The sequence below is a fragment of the Dromaius novaehollandiae genome, chromosome 15 (assembly GCF_036370855.1).
Source record: "Dromaius novaehollandiae isolate bDroNov1 chromosome 15, bDroNov1.hap1, whole genome shotgun sequence".
In the NCBI taxonomy this organism is placed as follows: domain Eukaryota; kingdom Metazoa; phylum Chordata; class Aves; order Casuariiformes; family Dromaiidae; genus Dromaius; species Dromaius novaehollandiae.
Window position 1 is genome coordinate 20,834,781 of NC_088112.1, and position 12,950 is coordinate 20,847,730.

At 42.1% G+C, this 12,950-nt stretch overlaps 1 protein-coding gene across 5 annotated transcripts in view; it reads left to right on the forward strand.

The window, feature by feature from the left end:
- Positions 1-12,950, forward strand: part of FSTL4 (follistatin like 4) — a 433,157-nt gene that overhangs the window by 384,216 nt on the left and 35,991 nt on the right. For all 5 annotated transcript variants that reach the window (XM_064521140.1, XM_026118282.2, XM_064521137.1 and 2 more), the window contains one exon: positions 7,087-7,253. In XM_064521140.1, the coding sequence (XP_064377210.1) occupies positions 7,087-7,253 (167 nt within the window). The remainder of the gene's footprint in view (positions 1-7,086; positions 7,254-12,950) is intronic.

The following is a 12,950-nucleotide window of genomic DNA, read 5'->3' on the forward strand; positions in this document are numbered from 1 at the left end:
TAAGTTATAGTAACTTCCCATAGTTCTTAAGAATTCTTAAGAAAAATACTACTATAATTCTTAAGAGTTCTTAAGAAAAATAGACAAATCTTTCGAGTCAAGAGCTTTAATGGCAGGACTGCGAGCAGTAATTAAGAGAACCCATTAGTCCATTAGCAATTTTACTTTTTAAATTAATTAATTGATGGGGAAAATGCATGGCTGTTACAATCTAGACAGGACACTGTTGACACAACATGGGAATATTTTATCAAAAATTAATCATATCAACATTGCTCTTAGAATCTGTGGGAAATAGGAATTTAAAGCAAAAACAAATGCATTTATGTAAACTGTTCTCTAAAATAGACTACTTATGCCGATTTACATAATGAATCCATCACTTATCACCCTCAGGAGATTAGATAATTAAGCACTGAACAACTTATATTTATTCATGTACTTTCAAGAATGAATGAATTATCCCTTCCTGCACAAACTAAATATTCTCCCTCTGATTAGCTACAGGAGTGCAGAAACGGGATTTTACCGTGGAAAATACGCTGCTTATTCCCTCACTGAAGAAAAGGCAATTGATCTTTGGAGGAGTCTGGATGGAGAAGCTGTTTGGTTAGAAGTCAATATAAATAGTATTAGCAAGTGTGTTAGCTAGGCGAATGTACTTGATCCGAATTCGCAGGGGAAAGCAGGGCTTCTCTTCAAAATTTGTATGATTTTTTGAAGGAATGTGCGTATAGCTTAGCTAAAACACCAAGTAGGCGTTTGAGGGGGATTTGCCTCTCCAAACGGGACGTTTCTGGTGCAGGCGTCTCTGTCGGAGCCCCTCACCTGGACGTGAGGAGTTGGCCATGGCCGGCCAAGGACGGGGGACACCCGCGGTGCCGGCTCCTCGCTGGGCACGGAGGCCGTTGAGGTGCAGCTCCAAGGTGGCACCAGCCGCCGTCCCCAGCGTCAGGAGGGCTGGAGCCGTCCTCGCGGAGCTGGAAAAACACCCTCTTTGCAGCTCTAGAGTTGGACAGCTTGGAACAGCGGTGGTCCTTGTCTGGGGACTTCTCCTCCTCTTCTGGGGGGTTCAGAGGAACGTGCAAGGCCTTCGCAGGAGCCAGGGCAGCCCAGTCCACGCGTGGCAGGGTCCTCCTGCACCCGCTGAGCTACACGCTGGGTCAGACTCGGGCACGAGACGTTTTCCCCCTTTTCCAGTTGAGCTGGATATTCTCATCCCGAGAGGTGCACAGGTTGACGATGCCGTACTACGAATCCACAAACCGGTCAGCTACGGAAGGAAAGGAAAGAGGCAGGTAGTGTTTAATTGTTTCAGTTTCTGCTTTCCTCATCTATTTAATCTAAATTTCATAACCACACTGACTGGGAGAGTCATCCAGACCCGATTGGAAGGAGAGGAGGGGTCTCCTCGCCCAGCACGGTGCCGGCCCTGGCTGCCCCTGGGGATCTGCACGCGCCGGCTCCGACCTCCGTAATGAGGCACGTTTTGTCCTTGCAGCGCGAGATTAGGACCTACCTCAATAAGTCACGGCCCGTGGCCTTCCTGACTAATGACCGAAAAGGGCTTCGGGTACTAAATTCTTTCATACTGCTAGAAATATGGTTATGCCTTTTTACGACTTCGAAAACAGCGTTACTAATTTAGTGGTGAATTTACAATAAAATACTTCCTGAAGTAGCACACCTAAGGATTTATAAATTACATTAATAATTTGAATTACGGCAGTTGCAAAATAAAGCTGAGGTATGAACATTCCTACTTAGCTTTAGAAATCATTTTATTATTTGCATTAATTAAGCTTGCAAGCCTTAGCTGAATATCGCGTTTTGGTGCCTCTTTTCCAGGGAAACCAAACTCCTAAATTGTCCCCCTGACATCAGGTAGGATTGTAACCCCAAAAGCTCCTGTAAGTGCGCGGGATGATGCTTGGGATCAGGCTCCAGATGGGGTTTTCCACAGATTATAAAGCCAGAAGAAACCTCCCGATCATCTGCTCTGAACTGCTGCAGCAGCTATAGGAATCCTCTGGGTTAATTAATTATGAACAAGTTTAATCATGTTCATTAACGACTCTAATGCTGTTAATTAATAACATAAATATTTTTAGTAACACAGCTGGCTTTCCTGTGCTTCTAAGCTGGTTTTCAGAAAATGGAGTCGTCTTTTGGAGATGGATGTTCCTTCACGGACCCCGGGCAGGTCAGAAGACGATTAATACTTCCAGATCAGATTGACTTGTTGAACCTTAATAACCAGCAAAACGTGATAACGTGGCAACATTTCTTCTGGAGATAGTCCTAAAAACAGCCTGTTTGACAGGGCTATAGAGGCATGCAGACCCACAATGGTTTGTTTACTAATATTTTTGTTAATTCATTCATTTGGTCTATGAAACGGGGTAGAAATTAAACTACATGGTATTTTGCAAATACTCTACTGCTAATATGACTCTTACAAGCGTATTAGGTGATGCTTCACAGGTTCAGACCCACTGTGATCTGCCCTTTATTTCCTTCCGTCTCGCTCTGCAGTGACTAATTAGCTGGCCACGTGTCATCGCAGGGTCTCCTGTACGGTGTCGCCACATGCTGAAGTCACTCTTCGGCTATCAGAACTTCATGTTCAATGTCACGTTTATAGATACATCTCACACGTCACCGAGTCATTTTAAAATCCATTAGCTGCAGTCTGCTCAGATTTAAGAAGGTCAAAAATTGTTCCCCTCTCTCTGTGCAAAGCCAAACACATCTCATCAAAATTATTGGAGAAAAACAAAAATAATTATAAGAGATACACCCTATTTTTCCTCTTATGCATTAATTGTTTCGATTTTCTTGATTCAGTTAGCTCTTCACCTGAGGCTGGCTTCACATAGAGATGACTCTTTTATCTATTAAAACACACACCGAAGTCACCATTGACCTCGGTGCTGCAGCACTGGGCCACAAGGCAGTAAACAGATTTTGCTAATGCAGCGCTGCTCATAACCCCAGATATGCAGGACTTGGAGAATTAGCTGGAGGCAGAAGTTTGCATCCCATTCAATCAATGCTGACTTAAGCCAGTGCTGGAGAAACGTGCCCCGTACTTAGGGCCGTATTACCCGTGCTTCGGTTTGAAAACCAGAGGTGTCTTTGTGCAGGAGCATTCTAATTTGGGGGCGAAAATCTGTGCTTGAGACTTACCTTTAGAAGTAATTTCTCCCATCCATTGCTTCAAACAAGGCCACGTTTTGATTTATTGTATCCTCAGCAAGAGCAAGTTACAGGACTAAAAAAAAAAGGCATTGTCCCCTAAGCAGAATCTAAGCAATTAAGTCACTTGCTCCTTATTATTTTTTAGCTGGGAAAGATATACTTGGATAAATGTAACAATGATTAGAGGTGGTAGCAATGTATTAAAAAGTATATTTTCTTCAGATTTAAGTGAAAAGATCTAATTAGTGATATTAAGCATTTTTTAAAATGTGAAATCTGTCCCTGTGCAAAGTTTAGCGTGAGCAAAGGCAGGCTGGCAACCCGCATTTACTATGTAAATTATCTGCACGCCGTGCTAAATCAATGAGTTTTCCTCCGTAGATGCTCATTCCAGGTTGCTCCCTATAATGACCTCAATTATACATGTCTTCATTGTGAAATTATGATTGCCTTTGGCGGGCTGCAAATGACAGCAAAGAAAAGATTTCGGTGATAAACCGGCACAACAAGTAATACCTGCTGGCACGAGCACGCAGCGCTCGCGAAGGGCGGCAGCACCGCTCCGCTCGGCACCTGCAGAAGGAAAACGGGAAGGGAGGAGGGACAGAGGAAAACGCTCCACAATGTCTTGTTATTTTTAGCAAGAGGAGGAATTAGTAAGACTTCATGTTCTCAGATATGTCGCCGGAGGACCTGGTATTGCAAGAGATTTGACATAAGAACATCAGCCTTACTGACCGCGATTTTGTTCTACGTTGCCAAATACCTGGTGAAATACTACGCCAGGAGCTCTGATACTGAGAAACACAATCACACCCATTCCTTCTTGTGGATAATTATTGCAAAGACTTCACCTCAACTTTTCAAAGTTGAGTCAAAACTGATAGCGCCCCATTCTGTTTAGGGCAGAGTGGGTGGCAAGAACCCCTTTATTTTCTCTCCCTGGGAGAGACTGCGAACTTGCTTCAACTGAAATCCCAGAGCTGAATCCAGGCTTGACGTGATTTGGTAAATATGATAAGCTAGGAGTGATATTGCTTGAATCTGTCAAATATACAGAGCTATCATGCATGAATCATCCTGCAGAATTTCCAAATGAACACGGAATTGTTCAGTTTTAGGACCAAATTCTGTTCTAGTCTGTGCTCTGCAAATGAGTGCTCTGTGAATACTACCTGTTTGTTCTCTTCAATTTTATACACATGCTAAAAATCCTTTTACCTCCTAAAGGTTTATAAAAAGAAAATGAACAGTTCAATACTTAATCTAGAGGGTTTTACACAAAATCGTTACGGTGACTTGAATAATTTGTACACATAACCCAATGAGCATCAGTGTGTCTGAGCTCTCTTAACATAAATGCAAGATCCTGATAGCAACGAGGCAATGATTGAAACCACAAAACAATCCTGCATTAATGGAAAGGCTTTTACGAGTTAGCATACTAGTAGCAAGATGTGCTCAAACATACTGCGTAGAGGTGTTCAGAGGAGTGTGTTTTTATTGTGGACTCCATCTGTATTAATTGCATGTTAGAACCTAAAAACTCATCCCTTGGACCGATACGGTTCATCGAAGAGTGACAACTATGTAAGGTGTTTTCTTAAGTAAAAATAAGTGTATTTTTCATTAGTGTACTTCTAAAGTGTAAAACCAAAGCCTCTCTGGCTATCATTTGGAGAGTGGGGGGAAGCCTTGAATTTTACTGCAACTCTCGAAAAATGTTGCTGAAGAGGGAGCTGATGGGAGCCCAGCATGTTCCAGGAGCTCAGAGCAGTGAGAAACTGCACAGGGAAATAAGGAAAATAGCAGTGAGAAGGAAAAAAAAATTCTCCAGTAAATGGATGACCCTCGATTTCATTTCTCTTCAAGTAAAGATGGTCCTCATTAGCCCTACTCCATGCTACAAATTATTGTAATTATCTGTGCTTTATCCTGACAAGTGTTTTCCAAATACTTTATTCAAAAGAGGAGCGCGCTTTTATGCAGAAAATAACAACATTATTAGTACATATATGCTGTTTACATGCTTACGGTAGAGACTGTGGAAGAAAATGGTGGGATGTGGTATTATACCTCCTGCAGACCATCCTCCATGGTCCTCAGCCACTGCATGTCTGCTGTTCTCCTTCAGCAGGTACCTGAGGGCTTGAGGGCAATGCTATTTACCAAGGCGTTATCTATTCCCACCTTTGCCTCTGACCTACTCTGTGACCTCGGGCGAGTAATATTATCCTTCTCCTTCCCTTCCCAGTCTCCTCGGTTGCTCCATTTAGATTTTAAGCCTTCAAGGGCAGCAGTTGTTTGAAGGTCTAACTGCAGTAGGCCCTAGTCTTGTCTGAGGTCTATGAGAGTTGCTGCAGCCCAAATAATAGCAGTAAGTTGATCAAACACATGTATTTTTGATCAAGCACCTATCTAAACCATAGCTGCTGTTTCTGCTCGACAATTTGTGCTGTGTCTCAAATAGCTAGGAATATTAAGTAGAAGAGCGGCTAACCTCTAGCGCACAGGACGTGCAATGTTGTATTGATTCTTGCAGCTCTAAATCAGCTCCGCGTCTGCAGCAGTGAGTACAATTTGTAGCACACTGAATTAACTTCTTTCTTCGGTGGAAGAATTACAAGGCACAAGCAGGTTCTTCACAATCGGCTGATAGATGGATGCGTTAAAGTGAATCCTTCCAGGCTTCCCCAGGCTACTGACAGGGACCGAACATTTTAGTTAACAGGCTTAACAGATGTATTACTCAAGAGATGTTAAAGCAATTTTTCTGTTAGAGGGTATGGAAACAGATGGAAAATAATGTTTGCAAAAATGGATGCTGGGGTTTTTTTATTTTTATTTTTATTTAGTGCATTTCCATAGTGTAAGCCAGAAAAAGAGTACAAGATTTTCCCACCAAAGCTCTGGAGCAGTGTAACATCAAATGAGGTGTGAGCGGGCCCCATTCATCCTAACGGGCTATTACCTTGAGAGACGAGTTTTGAGCATTTAAATGTCACATAGTTTCAAGGCCTTCTTGTTGCAGAGCAAAAGACATCACGCGAATGATAAAATTGTGACTGCTGCAATTTCGACAATGCAGCTTGATTGCCCTATTGCTTGCTCACTGTTGCTGAAATGCTTAATAATGACTTATCTGCAGTGACAGTAATTCCAACATCAATGTCTTACCTATCTGTACAGCCGCACATGGCAAAATATGCAGACACATCTTTATGAGCATTGGCCAGAAGAAAATGATGTGACACTGGTATGGTTTCAAAGAAATAAAAAGGCCTGCTGCCTCAGGCATTTTTTTTTTCCTGTGGTACATATAAATCAAACTGAATTTTTCAATTTAAATAAAGTATAGGAAAGCGTCTCACTGTTTAGTTTAGAAGAACATCTGTATCTCAGATGCCATATGTAGTTGCATTTGGTAAAGGTGTTGGGAGTTTTCTTGTTTGGTGGCTTCCTAGTATTTGGGCCATTTAAAACTAGATTGATTTCTGTTTCAGTGATAATACTCTTATCTTAATTCTGCTCCTTCTGGACAGGAGCATGGCTGTCTCTTGTGGCTTTGCAAAGGACCTCGGCAAGAGTCCTCCAGAGACACAAATCAGGGTGGTTTAAAGCAGAAAAGGCCTAGGTGTTGCAGGCCGTTTAGCCAGGGGACATCTCTGCGTGTCCCAGTACCACAATTACTGTGGACATCCGAGGAAAATGGTCTAGGGAGTTCGGCTATGGCAGCTGCAATCGCTACGTCTCCTACTTTACCTTATTGTTTAGGGTATATCCATCTCCTTGCCAAAATCTTTTGAGTTATTCATGGAACTGGGAGAAGGGCAGGGAGAAGGGGGAATAGGTTAATAACGCCGTCTGCTTCGTTGCCTTTTGCAGAGGTGGTTCAGCTTAGCCTGCCAGAAGACCAGAAGATCAGTGTCACCACCATAACGGTTGGCCTGAGCACCATGCTGACGTGCGGCATCCGGGGAGCCCTGCGGCCCCCCATCATCTGGAAGCGCAACGGAGTCATCCTCAACTTCCTCGATTTGGAAGACATCAACGTGAGTCCCTAATTAGTCGTGTAATTTCCTTTTTTAGGGCGCTGAATGTGAGTTCATTTAACAGATGATAGTTTTAAGGGAACAGTTTTATTTCATTATTATTATGGAAAATGGAAGCTGGCATGATATTTTGTTTTTATGTGAATATGTCTAAAGAATAAAAGTGAAACAACATAAGCAGCTGGGAGCATGGGTACTTAGATTATGGTGTTATGAAATCACAACTCGGTACAGTAATAACCCGGCAATTACTTCGCGCTGATACTTCATCCCTTGCTGCTCACTGAGGTTGGTGCAACCAGTGGTCCACAGGCAGCAACCCTGGAAATCCCAGCGGAAACGAGCTGTGCAAACATGAACTTCCCAGGGATCTCATTCCCAGGACAACGAAATGGGTTCATCCAGAGTATGAAACACTACACTTATGGTTGGCAATGAAATCTCTCCTGTGTCTAAATCAAATAATACCTTTTTTTCACTCTTCCTAGTTCACTTGCCTCTCAGAATATTCTCATCTCGTGTTCCTCAGCTACTGTTTTTGATGAGCAGTTTAAAATACAGGATTATTCAACAGGTGTGGCAATACCCTTGCAGGGAGAAAGGTGAACCTCTAACTCGCCGTGCTGGGCTGATGTGTGAGTCATAGTTTGCAGTAAAGACAATACCCGAGTAATGGTATAAACTTGCTCATTTATTTAATAACATTTGATTATGGAGAGAGTGGAAAGTAGTGTACAGAAAATATGGTCTGTATTTCATTTCTCTTTGCATTAAAGTACACTGTAAATCAGGTTTTATTTTAATTACACTACAGCAAGATTTGATTTATATTTTTGTTCAGCTCTCGTTAATTTGATACCCACTCAGTTCAGAGTTGTTACCGTCAATAATATAGCTCCCTAAACTCTGGTGTATCCAGGATTGCTGAAATGTGGAAAATCTTTGTTCTACTCTTCTGCATTAATGCATGAAAATTACGGCGTACGGGACAGGAGTGTACCCTGCAACTTAGCTCATTATTGTTGATTCTGCCTCAATAAGAGAATTCTGTGCACTGTATACAGGTGATCGATGTATGCACAGATTCCATAATTGCACCCATCTAAGCAGTCTCGCCTTTCACCAAAGCAAGTATCACCCTTTGTGCATACAACTCCTGTTGCCGTTTGGAACATGGCATTGAAATGCAGCACGAATCCCGCAAACCTCCTGCTGTAACGCTGGCCCAGGAACGTAAAGGAGCAGTAACGAAGACCTGCCGGATTGCGGAGCTAGCCAGAAGCTGTGTACCTGAGCAGATTCCTTATCGGCATCCTCCAGCGCCGTGGTGAGAGTAATGACCTTTGGGTCACGGGCACTAAAAACACATGGAAACCTGCCCAGATGGGATGCGCAGAATCAGGCTTTCACTGCTGTAGTGGGAGAGTGGCATACCAAAGCGGGCACGTGGCTTGCCTAACAGCCTACTGCCTTTACAATCTTGCGCAAATACTCTTTTTAAGAGATCTGTTCCTTGACACAGATTAAGCATAGTAAAGATTACACATGCCGTCAGTGCTTATAGTTAACAAATTCAGCAGCTTTGTGTGATGGGCGTCTAGGAGGAGCCTTTTCTTTCACCGGTTCTATTCATTAGATAGATCTTGGACATGTATTTTTAGGCTAAGATTTGTTCTTGAGTCCAGGACTGGGCTGGATTTAGAAGTGAGATTCAGCTGTTCTGAAATCTTATTTCCAGATAATCTGGAGGCTTAAGAGCCCATCTTAGAATTTTTCAGCCACAAATAATAAAAATTCCATGCATTTATATTACCTTTGCGAAATCTTGGTTATGATCACATTAATCTTAAAAGAACATTAGAGGTTCGCATGTGAACCGCAAACAAAATGACAGTCCAGGAACTGGAATACAAACAGGGATAGCACGGGGCTCTGAGCCTTCATTTTGTAGCTCTTGCTATTTTAATTAGAGCTTTGAGGAGTAAATTTTGAGGCTCAAATGCCACTTACTCTCTCTTATAGAATGGCCCAAGTGGTCGACTTACAAGTAATTCTCTTTTGCATTTGTTATTAGATGTTAAGAGGAAGAGTTATGTCTTCCACATGAAGTGACTGCTTTCTCGATGCTTCAGCCCACCTCTGGACAGTCACATGCAACCCAGCAGAAAAAATCCTTCTTGATCCGTTTGAACTTCTCCTCTTTCTAATATATCACTGAGAAACTATATCAAAGGGGCACTCGGGGATTTTAACAAGGAAGAAAAGCAGGATTTATTCCTCAATTTTAATGTTTCATGTGTCAGTTTATGATCTCTCTCACCTTGTCATATAACACCTGGTATTGCACGTCAACATTTTTTTAATCTAATAAACACCTCAGCACCTTTTCCATCTTTAATTAAACTATAAAGCTTTTTATGTTCCTCATATATCACTGCCATCTGTATTCTTTTCTGGTTACCTCAGGTGACCCACTTTGGGGATGGTGATCTTCTCCCTTTCCTCTTGCACCGTGAGGGGCTTGAGGGGCTTTGAGCTTGGCCGTGTCCTCTCGATCCCCGGCAGGGACAGGAGCCTCGGTGCTCGAGATGCTTGTTCCTGGCAGGGGCAGAGGGATGGTCATCTGAAAGAGAGCGTGTCACCGTAATTTCCATGCCGAAACCTTGCACTAATTCCTGGTCTCAATGCAAAGACGACTGCAACAGCAAATTGGAATTCTAACCTGTTCCTTCATTTTTTTTTTTTTTTCGGATGGATCTCAAGCTGAAAAAAATCCATACTCAGGAGACATTAGCCAAGTTAATCTGCAGTGTGAGAAGTTCACAGGCCACGCTTGTGTTCTGGGTTGATGCTGGTGGGTGAGATGGATGTGGCAGCAGCATTCGCTTGGAGGTCTGCAGTGTGGCAACACCTGCAAAGCCGCACGCACGCCTGCACAGCGAGGTGTGGGGGGCAACGGGCACCTCAGCTGCAGCCTCTTGTGGGTGCACAAACTTGCATTAAACGATTATCTGTATAAAGGCATTGGTAGCAGGAAAGTAAAGGCAGTGTGCTTCTTAATGTACTTGAAGTCAGTTAATTAAATTACTTCAGTTTTCTTTTAGTATGCCTCAAGCAGAAACTCAATTGCATTTCTGTTTTTCACAATAAGGTTAGCAATTTTGCTAATTGGAAGTGCAACTGGAGATTAATTGCACCTTTTTAACTTCAAGAAAATCCTCCCTGCTCCTGGCGCAGTGGTAATCACATATAAACCTACAGGATATTCACGCACTTGGAAAAATCCTCATATTATATTTCAATTAAACTCTTTCTCTTCTAAATGCTAATGCTTATTCAGGGAATCAGATGAAAATAGAGGCCCAATTCTGAGGAAAAAAACAGAGTCCTAAAAAGTCACGAGTGCAGAAGAGCAAAGGCACCGCAGAAGCGTCTTCTGCTGCTTTATTCTCCCCAGATTCTTGACGAAGGTGTTATGAGGCCGAGGGTGCTCCCAACTCATACTGGAAGGAGCAAAAGCAGTCAACAAAAACCCCGATAATCCTGAATTTACACAGAACTGAAAGCCTGAAGATTATTACTGAGCCTGGTTGTTTATGTGCTTTATTTAAATCATTTTTATGCAGTATCTTGATTGGCAACAAAATATTAATCACTTTTCATTGCTCTTTTAATCAGAAGCTTTCATAAGAAACATATTAAAAATTTGTCTTGTCTTATCTGTTAAGAACTCTGTTAATGAATTGTCACATAGCTATTACAAAAGAGCCATCTTAATGACACGTGTAATTAAATTACTTTTCCTGCAAACATTGAAGATTGCTTTTAGCATCAAAGTATTATTTTTCCATAAATTACCCATAAATATAATTTATCTATAATGAGCACCTTTGCATCTATACTGATAAAAAGCAATATCAACTTTCCTCATGAAGAAAACAACTACAGTGAAGTTGAAGCTGATGAGATGGTGATAATTATAAATGGATGTGTGATTACAAATCGTGAAGTGGTTAAAATGTGTTGTCTTTCAAAATAATATATTTATGCCCCCAGGAACATTCAGTATGTTTTCCCAAATACATAATTACGAAGGCATTCCTCCATTTGAAAGTATAACAATCTCCTTAAGGAGTCAAAGGTATTGATGCAGTATTTATAGCATATTGTTTCACATGCTTTTTCATCATCTCTACAGGAACATATGTAAATTTATAAACAAAATTTCTAAATGAAAGTTTATTCTTCAAAAGTATAGTGAAAACATGAAAACAACAGAAAAGAGAATATAAGCATAACAACACATGTTACACAATACAAGTAGATAAGAATTTGGTGGTCTACCACATGAAATAGCTAAAACATAAATTTGTGACTATCTTCCATTATTCATTTCACAGTAATCTGTACAGTTTAGCTCAAGTCTGTTTTAGGTCATTAGTTCAAGAGTATGCTTTCCATTACACCTCATTAAAATAGAGGTTTCTTCATTTCTGCTGAGGGCAGGTAGAGTGTACCTCTTTCTCCAAAAAGATCCAATGCAGGGACAGATGCAAGGCTCCAAAGTCAGTTCCCGCCTGGTGGAAGCACATCGGGAGCCCGGGGCAGAGACGCTTGCGTCCTTCGCACCTAGTTTATCGCTTGTCTTTCTACTTGTTTGATGAAAAATCAGTAATTGCCCTTAAAAAGCATGCACCCAGGAGTTAACAAAATGCAACGTATCATTTGTTTCCTAATGTCACCCGTGTGTATCAATTAGTTTATCTTGCAGAAAGTGAAGTTGGAAGTTTCCAGTGAGAAGTCCATGTGCTAAATTCTTGAATAAATGTCTAGAACTTTGCTTTCCTGAAGATCCCCTTTACCAGCTTCATGTATATTCAGCTTTGTATTACAGTCTTTATTACGTTTATCAACCAGCTACTAAAAACAGATCCCTCACATTCCATATTTATTTTCCGTCTGAGCATATTAGACCAACTGGTGGTTGAACTCCTTTGGGAAGCTCGTGAGCAAGATCGGTTATGATAGCTTAGAACAGAGGTTACAGAATTAAAAAGGGCTCAAGGGATGGCGCGTGGATTGAAGACCATGGAAAACCCTTTCATGTATTAAAGAGGCATTGCTATTTTTGCATTAGGGAACATGGTTGCAATCAGTGCCTTCCAGGGACGGTCCTGAGCAGGGTTTTCGCAGCCCACCCAGACCCTGGGAGGGGCAGGAGGCAGAGGGGAGCGCGGTGCTCCGGGGTCAGGCCACCCGTGCCCAGAAACAGCTCTGCCTCAATTTATGGGTCCAAAAGTTACTTTTCTGCGGATGGATGCTGGGTAACGTGCACAGGAGAGTATCCCCGAGGACAAGCAGAGAGTATCCCCGTTCGTACTGAGAAAGGAGATCTTCTAATTGTGGATGTACTGACGAAAATACCGTCTCCCTGATGGCTGATAAAACCTCTCGAACAAACAGGATGGTTGGAAATTTTGGGAAAGTAGCAGAGCACAGGACAGACAGCACTGCTAGGAGGATATCCAAAGGATATCCGTGATACCCATCACTGTGAACATTATGTGCAGTCGCAGTCATCCCATCTCCAAAAGGATATAGTAGAAATAGAAAAGATGCCAAGGTGAACAGAGAGGCAGCGAATAGAGAAACAGCTCTGAGCACAGAGACATGAAATCACCGAGGACCCTGGCTGAG